This window comes from Netta rufina (genome assembly GCF_964035555.1).
Source record: "Netta rufina genome assembly, chromosome: 23".
Lineage (NCBI taxonomy): Eukaryota > Metazoa > Chordata > Aves > Anseriformes > Anatidae > Netta > Netta rufina.
The window spans coordinates 7458140-7479827 of NC_140147.1; the positions used below are offsets into that span (position 1 = coordinate 7458140).

A 21688-nucleotide genomic window follows, 5' to 3' on the forward strand; every position below is an offset into this window, starting at 1 on the left:
GCCTTACCACTTGTTCAGGTTAGTTTACAAGATGCTTGGGTACAGTTTTGTAGAATGATTAAAAATACTAAAGATATTTACTAGACAATAAATCTTAAACACAGTTGTCAAATTAAGTATTATTCCATATTTTATTAACTTGCCCATTCATTTGTAAAGTACAGTTCTGTTATATAGTTTTTTTTTAAAGCATTAGTGTACCAACTTAACACTTACAGCACTAGCCTGCCAAGTACCAAAAGAACATCTTCACATTCTGTGGTCAAGTAAGGTCGTGCATTAGCAAAGCTTTGGATGGAGATTCGATATACTTCCAAAAAAGGTAAAACGTGTTCCGATGCACCCCGACTGCCAGCATACTGAAGTAGTGTCTGAAAGAAAATGAGTTATCATTAAAAGTTCTCATAATAAACTTATTTAAAATACAAACATCAATATGCAATCGACAATAGACAATGGAAGAACTTAGAACTGAGAAGTTTATACTGCAAAGGAGGGCTTCTTTTGTACAACTGCCATGAAGACAGAACTACATCTGGAACACTTGTTTATTACTTGTTTACTACTGAGTAGTAAACTACTCACTATTACTACTACATTACTTGTTTATTACTAATGAGAATCCAGAAGAAAAGAGGCAATTAAAAACATGACCTCAGATGTACCATTTTAAGGATACATATATTACTCTTACAGCAAACATGAAGGTATTAGAAGAGAAATATGGAATCTAGATCATACTGTTACAGTCATTTTCCAAATACAAGACTATCCTTGATTTTAGTACTTGACCATAGCAATACTACCCTACCCAGGCATATTTGAATAAGCAAACTGAAATCCAGCCATTTTCAAGAAAATCAAACTTAAAAAAAAAAATAGCAGAGGGATGATACTTCCCCATCTTTTTAAAATTTCGATCACCACCATGCTATTTTCTTACCAGTTATAAAGTAATATTGAGAGCAGGCATTGCACTGGACCAAGGACAGCAAAGCTCTACTAATAGCCTGCTTCACAAGTAACATCCTTTCCCTGTAGGCATGCCACCCTTTAACTCCAGACTATTTAGCTCATGTTCTTACCAATTACAATTCATCTTTTACCTTGTACCCTTCCTAACTCAAACAAGGTGCAAATTAAGGCTAGCTGCAATGCAGAAAAAAAGGCAAAAAGACTATTTTTGTAAGTCTTAGGGCCAAGACTGTATGGAAAAAGTTCAGAGTACTCCACTGCTTTCAAAGCAGCAAGAAATAAGCAGCTGGCTACATGCCTTTTTTTTTTTTTTAAAAAAAAAAAAAAAAAAAAAAAAAAAAAAACAACTATCCAATGCCTGTCAGTGATCTAACTATGCAGCACTAGTCCTAGGGTAGAAAAAATAATCACAGGCATCCACATGACTGGGACAACCATGTGTGATCTTTAATGAAAAAGTCAATGATTACTAGATAGTAATTTAAAAAAAAAAATCAGGACTGTTTTGCAGATTAATCTCTTGGAATTCAGTAATATAACTCCTAAATGAATAAAAAGTATAAACTATCCAAACCCACATTAGTAAAAATTTTAAAGAAGTGGGGGGTTGGAGGACTGGAAGTTTACAGAAACCATCCTTAAACACCGCATAAAGCTCACTAACAGAAGCAACGAACTACTAGTAGTTTGTTACTAGTCTAAGTGCTTCACTAACAAACTTGTAAAGGATTTAGTAACATGACAAGTTATATAAACATATATAAAGCATTAAATTACAAAGGCAGTCAAGCTATGATCCCTTAGTATACTCAAGTAGTTGATGGCTATCGTAAAATCATCTATTTAGTAAACCCAATAGCAAGCCTATCATAGTGACTGCAGAGATAGAACATAGCAATCTCTTCACTTTCCTAAAAATACATCCATTAAAAGAATACTCAATTTAGTACTTGAAAGTTGTGATAGACATTTAGATCATATGCAGACAATAAAATTGGGTAGAATGTTTCCAAAAAATTACATATTTTTTGCTAGAACACACTGTACATTTCCTTAATTGCAATCTTCTCTTTATCAGCTAGAATTAGCAGTTGAGTAGCCAATTACCAGAAAGCTCTCCCTGAATAGGTATACACTGAAACCAGCATTAATCAAGTCATATTCAAGGTAAAAGACTTACTAAATAGTTTGAAATTCAAAGACACGTAGTTTTGAACATTATTATTAGTGTACTGATAAGTAAGGAAAATGCAGTAATTATATCACAGCAGCCCTTAGAAGTTCTTCTGTCATTTCACAGATAATAGAAATTTTAGTAGTCCACTGGGGACTCTTCCCAGCAGTACACACACAAGATTGAATTGGAAAAGTTTTAACTTGTCAAATATTTACTATACACACTTGCTTAACAAATAGTCAAGTAACAATTTTAAGAGCAGGTACTGCCTTGCAGCCTGATTTTATTATCCAAAGAGATTATTCAAACCGTTCAAGTCCAGTTAATAATGCACAGCTACTTTATGCTCTCTCCTTCAATGACAATTGTCCATCTAACTGGAGAGAGGTGAGAAAAACAGGGGCTGCACGTAACCAGCTACAGCAAAATTCACAGACCAGCCTACATCTTCAATACTGCATTGATTCCCATGTCCTCAAATGGTAGAATACCTGCTTATCTGCATTTCTTGTGTAGCATCCAATTTCTTGCTCAGAACTAATTTAAACATATCCAAGTTGCCTAACTTCTTGTTACTGTTTTAAGTATCTGTTTAACAAAAAGAATTCAACCTCTTCTTAAACATACCTGATCACAATTGACAGTCCTCAACCATGTCAGCTTTAAATATTTTGGAAAGCCAATAGGTGCTGCATATGTGCAGATGAGATTCTTTCAGATCCTACCTATAAGCTCTGTCTTACTGATAACCGTTCTTCGTATTTGTGACAGAGCAACCTCAAACACAAACTGTTCACATTAGCTGACTGTTCTGGAGCTCATGCAATAGAGATGTTCTTTATAATCTGAACATACAATGCATCACATTTGTAATACGTAAAGTTGTGGAGCCAATCCACTACTTAGGCTTCATGAGTTTCTTAGTTGTGTTATCCTGAACAGTAACACCTTAGTCTCTTGCTCAAAAAGCAGGTATCCGAGGAAACAATCATCCAATATCACTCCCAGAAAGCAAGCAGCACACGACTGTGCAAATTTCTATGTAACAAAACACAGTATCCATATAGCTCAAAGCATAAGAAAGCTATTTATGTGTCGTGCTCTGACAGCCTCAGTAACTTCCACAGCACCCTGCAGAACCATGACACAAATGTATGCACAGGATGGAAAATCTCATGTTGTCCTAAAATACTTCTTTTCAATCCCTCATCACAGCTACATTCCCAGATCATATTTAAACCAAAGAAAGTGAGTTTCTTTCTAGGCAAGATCTGCTGTAGCATGATAAACTTATGGTATCAATGGTACTCTGAAAGCTGTTAAAAAGCTCAACTTAACTTTGTATTAAGTTTCAATTAGAGGGAGAAGACCTTAGATTATTTTTAAAATTTTACCATTAGAACTCCACACAACATCCACAAGCATCCTCAGTTATGAGGAGAAACCAAGATGTAAAATTATACTCTGCCCACAGCAGTTTGCACAATGACATCACAAATTCACACTTCACTGAAGTGTGGCAGGTCTAAATTTCATATTTTCCTCTGGATCTCTTACAAGTACAATCATGATAATCAAAACTGATGACAACCCAAGGATAAGTCTTTTCCATTTTTATCTATACTATAATGGTGTTCTGAAGTTAGATTACCATTCAATAATAGTACAAAGACGTAAAGAAATGTACTTTTTATAGGTATTTTTAATTATAAAAGCCAGCATTATCGTTTTATTCCATTGATCAAGTGTCTGTACAGCTTCATCTGCACCAGTCAATCTAATCTGGGTGACGAGGTATCTATATGTGTTGATCATCTTGACAGCCTGTGCCCTATGTTTGCCAAATATTTGTTTCAATGCTCTCATGTAATAAATAGCATTGAAGATAATTTTAGCAAAACATGAAACAAAGAAAAAGTAACACATTTAAGAAGTCCCATATAAATACAAGGTCAGAAGTCTTAAAAGTATACATGACATGGGGGAGACAGCAGTAGGTACAAGCAGCACTCTGCAGTTTGCAAAGCAAGAATTCCAAAACCTAACAAGCCTGTCTGTTGCACGATAAGCAATAAGCTAAACATTCTCCCAAAAGAAGAGTATGGCAAAGTATACAGCCTATAGATGTAAAAATGGAACACTATCACTCTCTAATGCAGCAGTAAAACTGTTGGTCACAAATAGCATCTGATTTTGCTATTTGCTATTCAGAAAGAGATGTCAAACAGCTGTATCAACTAAGGTGTGGGAAAACTAGATTTTTTTTTAAGAACATAATATCTCCAGTTTCAACAGGAAAGGTTCTCTAACAGAACTTAATTATTTAACCTTAGAGCTTACAGTAAACGATGGTGTGTGAGAAACAATAACTAATTGCCCATTTAAATTATTTATTTATGAGTAAGTCATCTCCATCACTAATACTTTAATCAGGTGCAATTATTCTCCTTAAAGATAGTGGCTTGATTCAGAAATTGCTGATGGTTGCACATCACTATTCACAGTCACAGTAAAAAAAAAAATAAATGCAGGCAAGATCACCGGAACCCATAAACATATTTAGCGATTTAAGTTGAACGCAGGCTTTCATAAGCCATTAAGTGCTGCTTGCTCCACAGCAGTGCTCAGCCAAGCCTGGATAGTTTTCATGCCAGGCTAGGTAAAGTGCAGAAAATCTGAGGTCTAGATCCTGAGCAAACTCATAACGAGAAAACGCCATGTGGCCCAGCTGCCCGAGAGAGCTCGCTTACTCGCAAGAACCGCCCGAGGGCTCTACATGCTGCCCAGGCCCAAAGCGCTGCCAGGGCCCAACCGCGGCGCTCTCCCGGCCCACCAGCCCAACTCGGCCCCGGGAGCAGCGGGGCGCCGCCAGACACACCGCGCACGGCCCCGGGCAGCAGCAGCGCGCGCCGCCACGGGCACCGCGCTGCGCCGCGACAGCTGCGAGGGAAACGAGCGGAGCCCCCGGGCCCACGGCCCCACGAGCGGCCTGCAGACCGCGCCGCGCCCCGTACCTGGCAGAAGCCCCGGCAGTAGGCCCGGGAGGAAGCCTCCGACACCTCCTGCTCGCAGAGCTCCGTCTGCAGCTGCCAGAGGCGGTTGCGGAGCGCCGCCACGAGCCGCTGCATCTCGGGCCGCGGAGCCGCCTCGGCCTCAGCGTCCGCCATCTGCACCCAGCCCCACAGCGCGTAGGCAAGGATCACGTGATCCGCATCCACTGACCTCATCGTCCCGGGACGGCGTCACGTGACGCGCACGTGACAAGACGCGCTCTTCGCCGTCCACGTGATCTGAAACCTAGACACCGATAAGGCGCAGGGTGGATGCCTCCTGTGGAGTGACGTCACGCGCCGCGACGGGAGCCTGCCTCGGCGGGAAGGGAAGGGAAGGGAGCGGAGCGTCGCGGAGCGTCGCGTCGTGGGGCTTGTCCTTCGTCTGTTGCTTCTTCTGCCCTCGCTTGGAAACGGGGGTGCAACGCCAGCCCGTTGTAGGCTGGCAGCTCTGTGGGCACCGGCGTTCCTCTGCGTTTTGGGACGAGGTCGCAGAGAGAAGCTGTAAACGTCTGCTGCTGGCCCCAGAGTCAGCACAAGCAGAAAACCCAGTGTTAGGTAATTCCAGGGTAAGGTTATCTGAAAGATAATAACGGGCAATGGTGAGAGCCAAATTTTTAATCTAGATTGTATTTGTTTTAATTCTTGTTTAAAAGCACTTGACTGGAAGCAGAAAACTGATGAATTTAGGAAATCCCTTGAGGGTCTCATGCCCAGCCAATATCCAGGAACAATAAGAATGCCAAATAGTTTTTACCTAAAGCTTTTCCTTACAGCAGAGAAATCATGTAACTGTGGAATAACGTCAAGTTAGACAAAAATAGCCAGAAATGTGCACTAGCAGCCCAAAAAGCCAACCGTATTCTGGGCTGTATCAAAAGAAGCGCATGCAGCCAGTAGGGAGGTGATTCTCCACTTCAGCTCTGCTCTCTTGAGACCTCACCTGGAGAACTGCATTTAGCTCTGGGGCCTACAGTGTAAGAAAGACATGGACCTCTTAGAGCAGGTCCAGAGGAGGGCCATGAAGGTGACCAGGGGGGACAGAGCACCTCTGTCTATTCTTGATGAAGTTAGTAAAGCTACTACCTTGGACTTCCAGAGGTTTCAGACTTTGAATTGTTCATGACACTGGTAGAGAGGGTCCCTTGAGAGTCAGTCCTGAAGAGCAGAGAGGTTCAGAAAGGCTGGATGTTTCTCAGGAAGAAAGGAAGTCTTCAAGGTATAGGTGCAGGCTGTCACCCTGTGCCGTAAGATGGTGTCGCGTTAAGGGGTGTAGCTGATTAACCGTTACGGGCCCAGTCAGATTCAGGGTACTGAACCAGTCGGACATTCACCAAAAACACCTTAACCATCTGGGGGTCCAGTCAGACATTCACCATCAACGCATTAACGGCCTGGGGGTCCGTTCAGACAATCACCAAAAACGTATTAACCATCTGGGGGTCCGTTCGGACATTCACCAAAAATGCATTAACCACCTGGGGGTCTGGTTAGATTCAGAACACTGAACTATCACGGATAACCACCCTCACCCTCGTTGCACTTAATGAGAGTTATCACAATGCAATCAAGTATGGTTTATTACAGCAACAGATAATCAGGTTCTTTTGGATTGCCGGTGATAGGGACTGTCTGCAAAGCAAGCTAGTATGCATAAAATACACAGGTGTTATAGGTGTTACAGGTGTTATAGATGTTACTGGTGTTACAGAGGTTATAGGTGTTGCAGGTGTTACAGATGTTACAGGTGCAAAGCCTAGAAATAAACGCGTTAAAAGGATCAAAGACTCTATAGAGGTTTATAAGCAAGTATTCAGATCTCACCCAAAGGCGTCCCAATGGGGGGGAAGAGAGGCTCAGCCTGTCGACTGATCCCAGGAGTCAGGAGGTCCTAAGGATGTTGTCCTCGGGATGGTATCTCCGACAGTGGTATCTTCCCTAACATCCCCTTTCTCTTGGGCCAATTTATATTATTTTCTATCTTTTAGGTGGAGCTTGAGTGGCTCTAGTCAAGCATATCTTAGTTATGATTGGTGTAAAGTTTTCCCGTCTCCGTTTAAAGTAATAGGCTCCGAGGAATTCAGAGCGCATGCTCAGTGAGGGGTGGTCGCACCTTGGAGGCGGGTAGCTTTTGGGATGGAGGTGTGTTTTGGTATTATAATGATATTATAATGAGCAAAAAGTACACTAGGGTACAGCATTTGTCAAAACATGACAGGCCTTTGGCTTAGGGTGGCAAAAAGTGCAGCTTTGTGCACAAGAACAATCGAGGCCCCATCTGATTACAGAGCCTAGCCGTGGTGTCTCCACTCCACTCTACGCTCCGTGCTGTTCCTTAGAGCTAGCACACCAAGTTTCCCCAGCGTGATAGCATCTAAGGTTGGGAGCCTAGGGAATGTTCAGATAATGCAGTTATGCCCTACCCTGAAAACCTCTTCAATGCTGTACCTTTTCCTTAAAAATGTGAATGTTAGTTTTATTTTCCTAGTTACTTCAGGCATTTACAACACAGATGGGCTGGTGGGGAAGAAGACTGGCATGGCTCAACAGGGAACTTTTGATGAGTGTCCAGGAGAAAAAGAGATTTTATGGCCAGTGGAAGAAGGAGCAGGCAGCTTGTGGAGAGTACAAGGAAGTTGCCAGAATATGCAGAGAAAAAAATCGGGAAGGCCAAAGCCAAGCACAAGCTCAGCCTGGCTGCTATGGTCAAAGGTAACAAAAAGTTTTTATACGTACATTAATGGCAAGAAGAGGGCCAAAGAGAATCTCCATTCTTTATTGGACGCAGGGGGGAACATGACTGCTAAGGGTAAGGAAAAGGCTGAGGTTCTTAACACCTTCTTTGCGTCTGTCTTTACTAGCCAGACCACTTATGTGAGAAAGAGTTGTGTCTTTGCAGGGGAAAATTCCATTAACCTTGCATATTCAAAAGTGTTTGCGTGGCATAGCAGTGGGGAGTATGTTAAGCAGATAAGGGGAAGGTCCCACTGTCAAAAGGAGGATAGCTAAGAAAAACAGGATGAGCAGTACGAAATGAGTAAAAACAAAAATCATGGGCCCTCTAGTCACGAGAGAAGAAAAAAAAGGAAAAGGAGAAATTAACAGTTGGTCAAATTAAATTGTACGTATATGGTATAGAATTGTGTTGAATAGGTTGTGAACCTCTAGTACTCAGCCAATGAGGAAATGGGAGAAATCAGGTGTCAGGTAATAGGGAATATATGGTAATGATAAACTTTCGCTGTGCGCTAATGCTTGCAGGATGCCAGCCATTGCAATTGCGAATAAAATAACTTCACAGAATATCCTGACTAAGAAAATTATTGAGATTTTTCTCACTTATCCTCAGGGTACTCATCCTCCTGACCTGGAAGTCTGGGACAAGGCGCAGAAGAATACCCCACAGTTCAGGTGGAAACAGTTAGAGACCAGCTGCTCCACCTGGACTGTCACAAGTCCATTGGGCCAGATGGGATCCACCTGAGGGTGCTGAGGGAGTTGGAGGATGTGATTGCTGTGCCACTTTCCGTTATCTATCAGCAGTCATGGTCAACCAGAGAGGTCCCAGGTGACTGGAGATTTGCTAATGTGACGCCCATCTATAAGAAGGGTTGTAAGGAGGACCCGGGGAACTGCAGGCCTGTCAGCCTGACTGTGGTGCCAGGAAAGGTAATGGAACAGGTCATCTTGGATGCAATCACACAGCATATGTGGGACAACCAGGGGGATAAGGCCCAGCCAGTGTGGGTTTGTGGAAGGCAAGTCCTGCCTGACTAATCGAGGCAAGGAAATAAAGCTTCACAACTTGAGGAGAATTATGAAGCAGGCATGTTTATGGCAGCTGGGTGCTAGGGAGATCACTCCTCCTGGTATGCACACCAAGGGTTACTCCCAAGGTGCTTATATTAATAGCATATATACATATTCCTTTCACCCCCCCTCTGTAAGTCTCTTGCATATTCATTAGGTATCCAGAGAATCATTAACATAGGTTCCTGCCCCTATTTGCATGCGTGCTAGAGTCCTTGGGTGGTTGTCCAGTGTACTCTGGTGGTCTTTTGATGAACACTAGTAGTCTTTCTCGCTGCTAAACTTTTGACCCTTCCTTTCTTTTACAGACTTCAGCAGTCCAAGCCTGTTCTTGCTGGTTCTATTGTCTATGTGTATGAAGTCTTTTCTTCCCTTGTCTTTTAGGGTCATCCTGTCCTTGTACTCCCTACTGCAGTCCTGTCATTGTGGTTGATATACAACATACTCCCTGTGTTAGCTAAAACCTGCAAAATTGACGTGCTTTCCCTTGTTCCCTGTCTCAAGTTCCCCCTTTTCTTTATCCTAAGCAAATTCTTTTGCCATATAACACCATTCCCTTTGAGGGTCTTGGTGAAATACTTGCCACTTTCAGTGTTCTGTCTCAACTTATGCTTTTTCCATTCCTCTTATGAGTTCACAGTTTGTTTACATATCCATATGAAACACTGAAACATACAACATATTAATAATCCTAATATGATAATTATAATGACTACAATAGAGAGCTGCTTTAGCCATGTAAAATTAGGTATCCAAGGAGTAAGTTTTTCCCAAAGTTCTGAAAATCCCCAAGAACTATCATCCTTTCATGGCAGAAATATTTACAATTGCCTTTTCTAATTCACTAACCCCTTTCCAAAGCAGAAACCATCAGACAAAATTATGGAATTAGGTATGCCTTTCTACCAACGGGTTGGTACTTTGCCTAGCTCATACCCAGGGATTCTGTAGGATCCCCCAAGGTATCTGAGTCTGATTAATAATTTTATGCTGGGAAATTATACTTCCAAGTGTATGAGTTCCCTTCCAGGATCTGGGCAATATTTTCCAGGCCCACCCATCCCCACATAACCACCAAAATCCGGTAGGGGCTAGGCATATGAATATGGTGCTCATGGCCTTACTCTTTGCCTGAACTGTATGATTAAGGTAAATTCCTTTGAGGGTTACATCCAAAACCTTTAACTCCAATTTAGATATTGTTTGGATGGATGATTCTTCTTGCAGATTTGTAATAGTACAATTTATAGTGGTCAGATTAATACTTCCAGATTGAGGAGAAAAACTGCAGGTTCCCATTGACTTATTCTTACATCCCTCTAGGAATATTCCTCCAGCTGGAGGGTAAATCTGGGTCCCTTTATGTCATTTGTCACATTTTATTTACATTGTAACAGACGTTTTTCCAGCCTTCCACATATTGACACCTGTGGCATTATTGATAAAAGTCCAATTTGAGGTCATAACTCTGTATAGTAGTATTTCTAGGTCTCCCCTTGGCATGGCCATGCAGACCCAACAGTCTTTGGCTCTGGTCAAATTGACCCACATAGGTGTCAATTTAAAGTGATAATTGGTTTCCCATGAGAGGGTGGGACCTAACCGGAGGCTGAATAAACCCAGCATTGTCCATCTTTTTGCTGAATTTGGAGTTTCAGCGGTCCTGTAGGTGCTGACTCCCATTGTGGTCTAGATGCCCTCTTTATTCTGGTGTGATGTATCCATTATGTCTGTTCTTTAATCTTGACTGCTGTGTAAGTAGTCAATAACACTTGGAATGGGCCTTCCCATTTTGATTCTAAAAGTGTATCTGAAAGAGATCTAACGTATACATAATCACCAGGTTCAATATTGTGCACAGGCCCATCAAGACCTCAGGTCCTAGTTCTAGGACCAGCTTCTTGACTTCCCGAAGTTGTTTCTGCAGGCTTATTATGTAATCCCTCAATATCTTGCTGCTGGTCTGAGTTGATATTCCAAACTGTACGATATAGGGCTTTCTGTTCACTATTTCAAAAGAACTCGACCCCTTCTTGGTCCTGGACTTAGTCCTGGTTCTCAGAAGTGCTAAAGGCAATGATTGAGGCCAGGACAAATGGGCCTCCTGTCCTAATTTTGCAATCTATATCTGAATTAGGTGGTTCATTTTCTCTACTTGACCACTGGATTGAAGGTTATGTGGGGTATGTAGTTGCCAATCTATTCCCAGATGCTTATGACCTTTGCAACAAAGTGTGATCCTCGATCTGATGAAATTACCACAGGAACACCAAATCTCGGTATTATTTCTTGTAACAATGCCTTGGGTACCTCCTTAGCCTTGTTAGTTCAGCAAGGGAATGCTCCCAGCCACCCTGAAAAGGTATCCATCAAGACCAACAGATACTGAAACCTCCCTTTTCATGGGAGTTCTGATAAATCAATTTGCCATTGCTGTCCTGGATAATTTCCTCTCCCTGTTTGCCCAAACTGGGCTTTAGGCCCCAATTTGGGATTATTCTGTAAACAAACCTCACACTGTTGTTACTTGCTTGATGGTAGTATACAGATTCCGGGCAAATATCAACTGGCTCAGATACCTATATATGGCTTCTGTTCCCCAATGGGATTTTCTATGCTCTGCCATAACTATGGCCCATAACAATGCAAAAGGTATTATTATTTTATCCTCTGGTGTTTTTGCTCATCTACCTTGCCCTATTTTTCCCCCTAGATTTTCAATTAATTTCTGATCTTCTTTGGAATACCTGGGTTCACAATCAATATGTACCTTACCATCTGGGACCAAGGACTGTATTCCTAAGTCATTTTTTTCAGCCACTCTTTAGGCCTCCCGGTCTGTGATAGCATTGCCCAACTCCTGAGCGGTATTTCCCTTTTGGTGAGCTTTGCAATATATTATAGCCATCTTTGCAGGTAGCTGTACTGCTTCTAGGAGCTTTAGAATCTCTTCAGTGTGCTTTATATGTTTCCCTTGAGTAGATAAGAGTCCTCTCTCCTTCCATACAGCCCCATGATCATGGACTACCCCAAAAGCGTATTTGGAGTCTATCCAGATGTTAATTTTCTTGCCTTTGGAAAGTTCCAATGCTCGAGTCAAAGCTATTATTTCCACCTTTTGTACTTAGCTCTGGTGAGGCTGCACCCTGAGTACTGTGTACAGCTTTGGGCCCCTCAGTAAAAAAGTACATTGAGATCCTGGTACATGTCCAGAGAAGGGCTATGAAGCTGATGAGGGGCCTGGAACACAAGTCCTGTGCAGAGCAGCTGAGGGAACTGGGATTGTTTATTTTGGAGAAGAGAAGGCTCAGGGGAGGCCTCATTGCTCTCTACAACTGCCTGAAAGGCAGGTGTGGGGAGCTCGGGGTCAGCCTCTTCTCACAGGTAACTCATGATAGGACCAGAGGAAATGGCTTCAAGTTGCGCCAAGGGAGGTTTAAGTTAGAAATTAGGAGACATATCTTCTCAGAAAGAGTAGTCAGGCATTGGAACGGGTTTCCCAGGGAAGTGATGGCATCACAATCCCTGAGAGTGTTTAAGGAAAGGTTGCACCTGGTGCTTACGGACATGGTTTAGTGGGTGACATTGGTAGTAGGATGATGGTTGGACCAGATCTTGAAGGTCTCTTCAAACCTTAATTATTCTATGATTCCTACGAAGACAGGCTGAAAGAGCTGGGGTTGTTCAGCCTAAAGGAGAGAAGGCTCTGGGGCAACCTTATAGTGGCCTTCCAGTACCTAAAGAGGGCCTACAGGAAAGACTCCCTTTATCAAAGAGTGTAGTGATAGGACAAGGTGCAAAGGTTTAAACTAGAAGAAGGTAGGTTTAGATTAGATATTCAGAGGAAATTCTTTACTCAGAGGGTGGTGAGGCACTGGAACAGGTTGCTCAGAGAAGCTGTGGATGTGCACAAGGCCAGGGTGGGTAGGGATTTGATCAACCTGATCTAGTGGGAGGTGTTTCTGCCTATGTCAGGGGGGCTTGGAACTTGATGGTGTGAGAAACACTCCGTAGCCAATAACTTAGGCTCAGGCGAGGATCACAGTGAAGTAGTAATTTATTCGCGATTGCAATGGCGGGCGCCCCACAAGCAGGACAGAGCGCATCTACTAGTTCCAAAACACAGTTTATATACCTTTTGATGGCAGGACCCTCCCCTGTTTCCCCACTGAGTGGGTAATCCAGATTCACAATCTATCTGATGCTTCACAAACAATGCATGGCCTTCAGTCGCCGGCCTGTTAAATTTCAAATTTCTTTTGACATTTTTACTGCTTGAAGTGGTAATGTTTCTTCACTTATCTGACTTGACTTGACACCATGATTTTCACCTAATTGTCCTAAGGAGTCTGATTGTCTGCATTTTACAAGGTCGCCTGCTAAACTTTCTTATCACTGTAAGCATATCTCAGTACCACATTCCCTCCTTCTAAACAATGTAACTCTGCAAAAACAACATTTCTATTCCCACAATGGTCTTTAACATCCCATCCAACCCAGGCCATTCTATGATTCCATGTGTGGAAAAGTGTAAAGGTTTTAACAACAAAAGTTAAAGAATTAGTAAAAGACAACTGGCAGAAACAAAAGTCATTTTAAAAATCAGATGGCTAAATGCAACTCTGCATGTACTTATGAGTCATAGTGTAAATCTAAACAATTCCTGTGTTTCTTCTTAGGCAAATATATTTGATCAATATGACATGAGAAAGTCTTCATTTTTTAGGTGGGTGTAACAAGAAGTTTATCAGTTATGTGAAACCAGAAGGTTTAAGAAAGTTTTTTTCAGACATTTTTGTGTAATTGACCTCTTGGGCTACCATTTCAGTTGTTTTTATGGCAAAAGCATGAATGTGGACAACGCAATGGAGAAGTTCATATAAATGACATCTAAAATGCAAGCTTGAATATTTATTTGGTAGGACGGGCAGAACACTGATGAAAATAGGGAATTACCCAAGATTCACGCTCTGGTTGAGTTTCTAATCTCAAGGAATATGGGCTTGGCTAAGAACAAAGTTAGGTCCCTGACCTTCAGAAGAGCCAACTTCCAACTGTTCGAAGGAGTGGATGAGATCCCATGGAACATGGTCCTTGGGGACACAGGATATGATCAGAGCTGGCAACTCTTTAAGGATATTTTCATTAGAGCACAAGAGCTCTTTATTCCCATATGTAATAAATCAAGCAGGGAAGGTAGGAACTGGCATGGTTGAACAAGGACCTACTGGTTAAACTTGAGCAAAAGAAGGAAATGCACAGACGGTGGAAACAGGGCCATGTGCCCTGGGAAGAGTACAGAAATGCTATGCGAGTGTGCAGGGTTAAGATCAGGAAAGCCAAGGCACTGACAGAACTAAACTTGATGAGGGATGCAAAGAATACCAAGAAGGGGTTCTACAGGTACATTGACCACAAAAGAAAGACCAAGGAGAGTGTATCGCCTCTGACAAATGAAGGAGAACAGGTAACAACAGATGTGGAGAAGGCAGAGGTACAGTTTATGAGCCTGAAATATGGGACCAAGTTGAGGTCAAGGTGTGGGACTCTGCAACTAAAAATGGCAAGGTTGCAGTGGGATTGCTCGGCACCTGGCGAGCAGTCTCTGAGGCCTTAAAGAGCCGTGTGGGACCACAGTCAGAAATGTGTGGTTTGCCAGACAGTGAGGGAGCTGCGGGCTCATTTACTGATCTGACTGCTACACCATGGGCCCCTCTGCTGCTACAGCCATCGAAGGCTTTTGCTGTTACGCCCCCTGCTGACCTGGACATGCCTTTTGACCCAGGCCTCATTGGCCTTGAAAAGGAGATGGATATGCTTTTCTTCAATCTGGGAAGATCAGGATACATAAGGCCCGAAGACTGAGTTGCTTAACAACTTAAAGTGAGACATATTGCTCCCACGACTAGCCCTGGAATTCTCTGGTGTTTTTAATTAAGAAAATGAATGGAAAATGGAGACTGTTAAGTCATGGAAGATATGGGAGCACTTCTGTCAGGATTACCAACTTCAACTATGCTCCCTGAGACATGGACATTAATAGTAATAGACTTAAAAGATTGTTTGTTACCTTTTCTGATTGTACATATGTATAGGTGTACTTGGGTTTACTATGTAAAAGCAGTGTTCTGTATATTTAGAATGTCTGATGTTTGTGTGTGCATGTTGGTGGAGCGTAGACTCCCCGCGCACCCAGCACTGTTTACTTGTCTTTTATAAATATTACTAAATTCAAATTGAGTTGAGACTTCATTTATAACATACCTACTCTATGACTCATTTGCTTTTGACTTGTAGAGTTCTTCCATGAATCATCAGGACCTGAGGAAGGCTGGCTTTGCAGAGCCTGGGCTCTGTCCAGGATCAGGAAGGGAAAGGTCTTGTGTGTGGCTGTGGCACAGCCAGTTTGAACAGGGGGGTTCTCAGGTGAGCACTGTGCAGGGTCACTGCTGTGCTCACAGCCCTTTTGTCTGCTCCTGCTTTGTTGCTCCCCAGCTCCCTTCCCCTGCATTCCCTGTATGGTGGGCACAGTCTGGCTGACCTCCAGCATTTCAGACTGTCGCGTTAAGGGGTGTAGCTAATTAACTGTTATGGGTCTGGTCAGATTGAGGGTACTGAACTATCACAATCACAGATTCACCAATAACACATTAACCGATATGGGTCTGGTCGGATTCAGAGCATTGAACTACCATGGTCACAGATTCACCAATAACATATAACTGTCCTAACTCTAGTTGCATTCAATGAGAACTATCACGGCTAGGAACAATGCAGTTAAGTGCAATTTATTCCAGCAACAAGTACACAGGTTCTTTGGATTGCCGGTGATAGTTACTGTCTGCAAAAGCAAGGTAGCATGCATGAAATACACAGGTATGCAGCCTGGAAATCAACGCGCTAAAAGGCACAAAGACTCTATAGAGGTTTCTAAGTTTCCTCAGAGACAAATGGTATAACTAAGTGTTCAGATCTCAACCAAAGGCATCCCAATGTGGGGGGGGGGGAGGGGAGGGAGGGAGGGAGGGAAGGGAGGAGAAGAGAGGCTCAGCCCGTCGAGTCAGGAGGTCCTCAGGATGGTGTATTCTCTCGTGACCATATCTCCCCTGATGGTGGTATCTTCCCTAATGTTGGTACCTTCCCTAACGTCCCCTCTCAGGCCAATTTATATTATCTTCTGTCTTTGTCTCTTCTGTGCAAGAGCAGGTACCAGGGCAAGAACCTGCACATGCATGCTGATTCTGCTTGGTGACAGTGAATGACTAAGAAACAGCCTTTACTTGGTATGACATTTGCCTGCATTGCCTCTGTCCCTTTGTCTGAGATTGGTAGTGTGTGACCACTTCCTTGCCAAAGCGCATCCTTCTGCACAGTCTCTCTGTCTGTCCCTTTAGAAAGAAAGCAGGACAGTGTGACTATAAGTAACTGCTCCTCTTTGGGAAGATGGTATCTTTGGAAGACAGTGCTTCTCAAAAGACATCCCTAAAATTTAGAAGCTAAAGCTTGGGCTTTATGGGGAGCTACTCACTACTCCAAACAACATGTCATTCACAAAGAAAAATCTAAGTGCTTGACTCTTGGTGGTTTACCAGCACAGACAGCAAAATCTGTCATGATGTGAGACTAGAAGATTGCAGGAGATCTTCTGGTTCACATTGCATGTAGTGCATTTTTTGCAAACTGCAAGATGATGCTCAATTCCTTCCTTCAAAGATGACAAGAAAAAGCTGCAGCCAGTTCAGAGGCAGGAACAGTTCTTCTGAGAAGCACGTCCATTCTATCATGCTGACTGTGTCCCACAGGAAGAGAAACAGATACACGTTGGGCTGAGCTGCAAACTCTTGAACCATATTCTGGACAGAGTCACAAGCAGCCAGAAAGAGCCTGCAGTCCCCAAACAAGAGGGAAATCACAGCCAAGTCATTTGAAACACAACTAGAAATGGACAGCTAAATTAGCCAAGACTGACTTAAGTGCTTTTCCTTTCAACCGCCTTCAAGTTAGGGGTCCAGCCTCAAGCTGCATGTGCAGCTTGAACTCATTCCTGCCTACAGGCTGTCACTGAGAATCCTCAGTCATCAAAGAGAACAAGAGGGTTAGGCAGGGCTGCTCTGATCCCAGCTGATGATCCAAATGTGCCTTCCCTCTGCTGCCCAGCGGTGCTCTCCCCTGCAGTGACTGGGTCTGCCGGCTCATGAGGCAACCAGCACTGCTTGGGATGTCCTTCCTGCCTTGACCACTCCCAGTTGCAAGCAGTGCTGTGCGTGAGCTGAACCCAAGTTCAGCACACGCCCATTGCTGCTGACTGGATGCTGATGTTTTCACAGAATGGCTTGGATCAGTAATGGTAATGCTGGGGTAGCAGCTGCCCCTGGGACACAGCTTGACCAACAAGTGACAGCAGTCTCTCGGCCATCTCTGGGGTTCACCAGTGCCTGCAAGGTGTGAAATTGAGTGTCTCTGTTCTGATCAATCCCTTCCTGCTGTGCAGGTTACAGTGTGTCCAGACATGTTCTTGATCCTCTCAACAATCAAAAGCACGATTTCCAGCCTTTCACCAAACTTCCCAGGTTGTAAGTAGTAATCTGTCCATGACTTCTCAAGGAATCCCCTTTGAGATGCCTTTGATCCATACTATTTATCTTTTACTATTGGATTACTGCTTCATGGTCAGCTTGTTGCCCAGCAAGGCCCTTCCATCCAGTTTACTTCAATGCTGGGTGCACCCAGCATGTCCTCATGCTGGGTTTGTTTCTAACAAGGGGGAAGGGCTCTGCAATCTCTCCATGGTGAGCATCATGAGGGTTTTGTCAGTCCATTTCTCAGTCCTGGAAAACTCCATCCAGTGCAGATGCCTGAGATAAGATTAATGTGAGATGAAGTGATGTGAAGAGAGATGAAGTGATGAGAGGTGAGGGGAAGGGAGGTCAGGTGAAGCTCAATTCTTTTCACCAAACCTTGTCTCACCTCAGCTAATCTCTCCTTTCCTCTGATTGGCTTGGCTCAGGTCACATCACTTAACCTCATTTCTTCTCACCTCATCTCAGGTCACACCACCTCCTCTCTGCTCAGCTCAGTTCATGTCACCAGAATGCACATTACTTCATGTGATCTTGTTTCATCAAATCTCATCTCACCTCACCTTACAACAACTCACCACATGTGACACCTTCTCAGCTCATGTAACCTCACACCATCTTATATCACCTCACCATACCTTGTCACATCTCCTCTCACCTCACCTCTCCTAATCTAACTCCAGTTTGCCTCATCTACCTCACCTCAACCAATCTCACATCATCTCACTTTACCTCAAGTAACCTCACCTCACCTATACTCTCCTCAGTTCTGGGCATCTCAGCTCAATTCACCTCGCCTCATCTATCTCGTATCAACTCACTTCACCTCATTCCCCCTCTCGCCTCACCTCATGTTACCACACTTTATATCAATTTACCTCAACTCCCTTCAGATCACCTCAGGCCAGTTCACATCACATCACTTTACCTAATCTCTCTGTACCTATGGTCAGTTAAGCTGATGTCATACCATGTCACCTAAATTAACTTCCCCATATCTCACATGATCTCACAAACCTCACCTCACCACATGTAAACTCACCTCACCTTATATTCCAACACCTTGTTTCTCCAAAACTCTGCTCTCCTAATCTCACTCCTCAATCTCTCCTAATCACTGCTCATATATACCACCTCATCTAAACTCAGCTCACATAATCTCACCACACCACATCTCACCTTAACTGAACACATCTATCTTACCTAAACTTCACTGACCATGTATCACTTCAACAGATTATTTTATCAAATATCATCTCCCATCCCCTCCCTTCCCCTCCCCTTGCCTCATCTCTCCAAAGATCTGCTCACCTAATCCCACTCCATCTCCTATCATCTACAACATCTCAGCTCCCCTCACCTCATCTCATCTTCTATCATGTCACCTCATCTCTCTGAAACTCTGCTCTCCTATTTCCACTCCATCACATACCTACAACACCAAATAAAGAATTGCTTGTGAATACCAGCTGAAGACTCCTGCAGGTTAGGTCCCTAAGAATTTTGGTCCTACTTTGGAGGTAGCTGCGGGCCTGGGAGCTACCATTGCCTCCTCCAGGGAAGCTTCTGCAAAGGTTGGGGATTCTTCGTGAGAGACATTTAGTTCTGGGTAGCAGCTGCAAAGCCCTTCAAGGTAGGGACATGAGAAGTTGGGCCAATTGTAGAGAGAGGTTTATGCCTGGTAGCTACCCTTGCTTTCTCACCTTGGCATGCCTTTCCAAAATTTGGGCTTCCTCCAAGAGAGATTTTTTCTATTGCGGATGCTAAACTTGGAAACCTCTAGTGGAGGTCCCCAAGAATTGTAGTCAAGTTTGGAGCCTGCTGTATGCTCGGGAGCTCCCTTTCCTGCCAGCAGTTTGTACTTAGGAAAAAGTTCAAACTAAGTTCAAACTCAGGCATACCTGCCTTAGTTCTGGTCCAAAGCATCTTGCCCGGTGAGGGAAGCTAGGATAATTTTGTCCAAATTGGGAATTAGGTGCAAGCGCAGTAGCTACCCATGCCTCCTCCCAGGCATACTTTGTGAAATTGTTTGGCCACGTCCAGAGAGAGATTGAGATTGAGTGCGCAGTCCCTTCAGGCTAGGCTCCCGAGACCTTTGGCCAGCTTTGGAGGGCGGTACCTGACTGGTGCCTTCTCTTCCCTTAGCAAATCATGTTTTATAAAACATTGTGTTTAGCTGCAAAGAGAGAATTGCTGGTCAGTGGCAGCTGAAGACCCCTACGGGTTAGGTCTCTATGAATTTTGGTCCTACTTTGGAGGTAGCTGCAGGCCTGGGAGCTACCATTGCCTCCTCCAGGGAAGCTTCTGCAAAGGTTGGGTGTGATAAATTAGTAGGGGTTTGTTCATTGTCCTTGAGAATATAAAGAATCTACTGAAGAGATAAGGTTTCACAACTCACGGCATTGTAACATGGGGACAAATGGGGAAGGGGGGGTTGGGTAAACATCCTTGTTAAAACAAAGATTCTGTAAGATACCACCCACCCACCGCAAGACATCCTGTTTTGCCCCCACCTGAACACAAGCACAACGCGTGATCACTGGAGGAAGAATAATGACCCCCAACAACAGACTGCGCAGCCTCAGAACAAGTCTTGACAAGTCGACAAGTCAACAGGTCTCGACAAGCCGGAACTTCAATGCTATAAAACAGCGACACTGGAAAGGGGAAGTTGCGTGCCGTGGCGGAGCGGAGACTCCCCAGCCGCCCAGTGCTGTTTTGCTTGTGTCTGCTTACTTGATTAATAAAATAATTTCAATAGACCAGTAAATTGTGTGGTCTAACTTATAACATTGGGGATTCTTCGTGAGAGACATTTAGTTCTGGGTAGCAGCTGCAAAGCCCTTCAGGGTAGGGACACGAGAAATTGGGCCAATTTTAGAGATAGGTGTATGCCTGGTAGGTCCCCGGGTCCAGTTGGGTCTACGGTCCCGGGTCGGGTCAGGTCCCCAGCCCTGGGTCCCCAGGTCGGGTCGGGTCTCCCAACCAGGTCCACAGGTCTGGTCTGTTCCCCGCCCGGGTCCCTGGGTTGGGTCGGGTCCCCAGCCCCAGGTCCCCTGGTCAGGTCGGCTCCCCGGCCCAGGTCCCCGGGTCGGGTCGGGTCCCCGGCCCCGGGTCGGGTCAGGTCGGGTCCTTGGCCCCGGGTCCCCGGGTCGGGTCGGGTCCCTGGCCCAGGTCCCCATCTGGGGTTGTGTCCCCGGCCCAGATCTCCAGGTCAGGTCGGGACCCTGGCCCAGGTCCCCGGGTCAGGTCGGGTCCCCGGCCCAGGTTCCCGGGGCAGGTCGGGTCCCTAGCCCGGGTCCCCAGCCTGGGTCGTGTCCCCGGCCCAGGTCCCCGGGTCAGGTCAGTTCCCCGGCACACGTCCCCAGGTTGGATCAGGTCCCCAGCACGGGTCCCTTGTCGGGTCAGGTCTCCGGCCCCAGGTCCCCGTGTGGGGTTGGGTATCCGGGCCTGGGTCCCCGGGTTGGGTCTGGTCTATGGCCCAGGTCCCTGGGTCGGGTCGTGTCCCCGGCCTGAGTCGCCGGGTCGGGTTGGGTCCCTGGCCTAAGGTCCCCAGGTCAGGTTGGGTTCCCAGCCCAGGTCACTGGGTGGGGTTGTGTCCCTGGCCCTGGTCCCCGGCCTGGGTTGTGTCCCCATCACGGGTCCCTGGGTCGGGTCATGTCCCTGACCAAGGTCCCCGGTTTGGGTCGAGTCCCTGGCCCCGGTCCCCAGTTCGGGTCAGGTCCCCAGCCCGGATCCCCTTGTCGGGTCGAGTCTCCAACCCTGGGTCACCGGGTAGGGTCGGGATCCTGGCTCAGGTCCCCGGGTCAGGTCGGGTCCCCGGCCCAGTTCCCCGGGAGGGTTGGGTCCCCAGCCCAGGTTCGCAGGTCGGGTCGGGACCCCAGCTCAGGTCCCCGGGTCAGGTTGGGTCACCAGCCCAGGTCCCTGGGTTGGGTCGGATCACCAGCGCACGTCCCCGGGTCTGGTCGGGACCCCGGCCCGGGTCCGCCGCCTGTGTCGTGTACCTGGCCCGGGTCCCTGGGTTGGCCCGGATCCCTGGCTCGCATCCCAGACCCGGATCACAGGGTCAGGTCAGGTACCCAGACCGGGTTCCCGGC

General features: G+C 45.1%; 1 protein-coding gene across 1 annotated transcript in view; it reads right to left on the reverse strand.

Moving 5' to 3' along the window:
- RLF (RLF zinc finger) overlaps window positions 1–5379 on the reverse strand; it is a gene marked incomplete at its 5' end in the record, with an annotated part of 59512 nt that extends 54133 nt beyond the window's left edge. Inside the window, 2 exons of the mRNA XM_084300687.1 lie at window positions 217–371; window positions 5167–5379. Coding sequence (XP_084156813.1) covers window positions 217–371; window positions 5167–5379 — 368 coding nt within the window. The remainder of the gene's footprint in view (window positions 1–216; window positions 372–5166) is intronic.
- Window positions 5380–21688: the final 16309 nt, after the last annotated feature.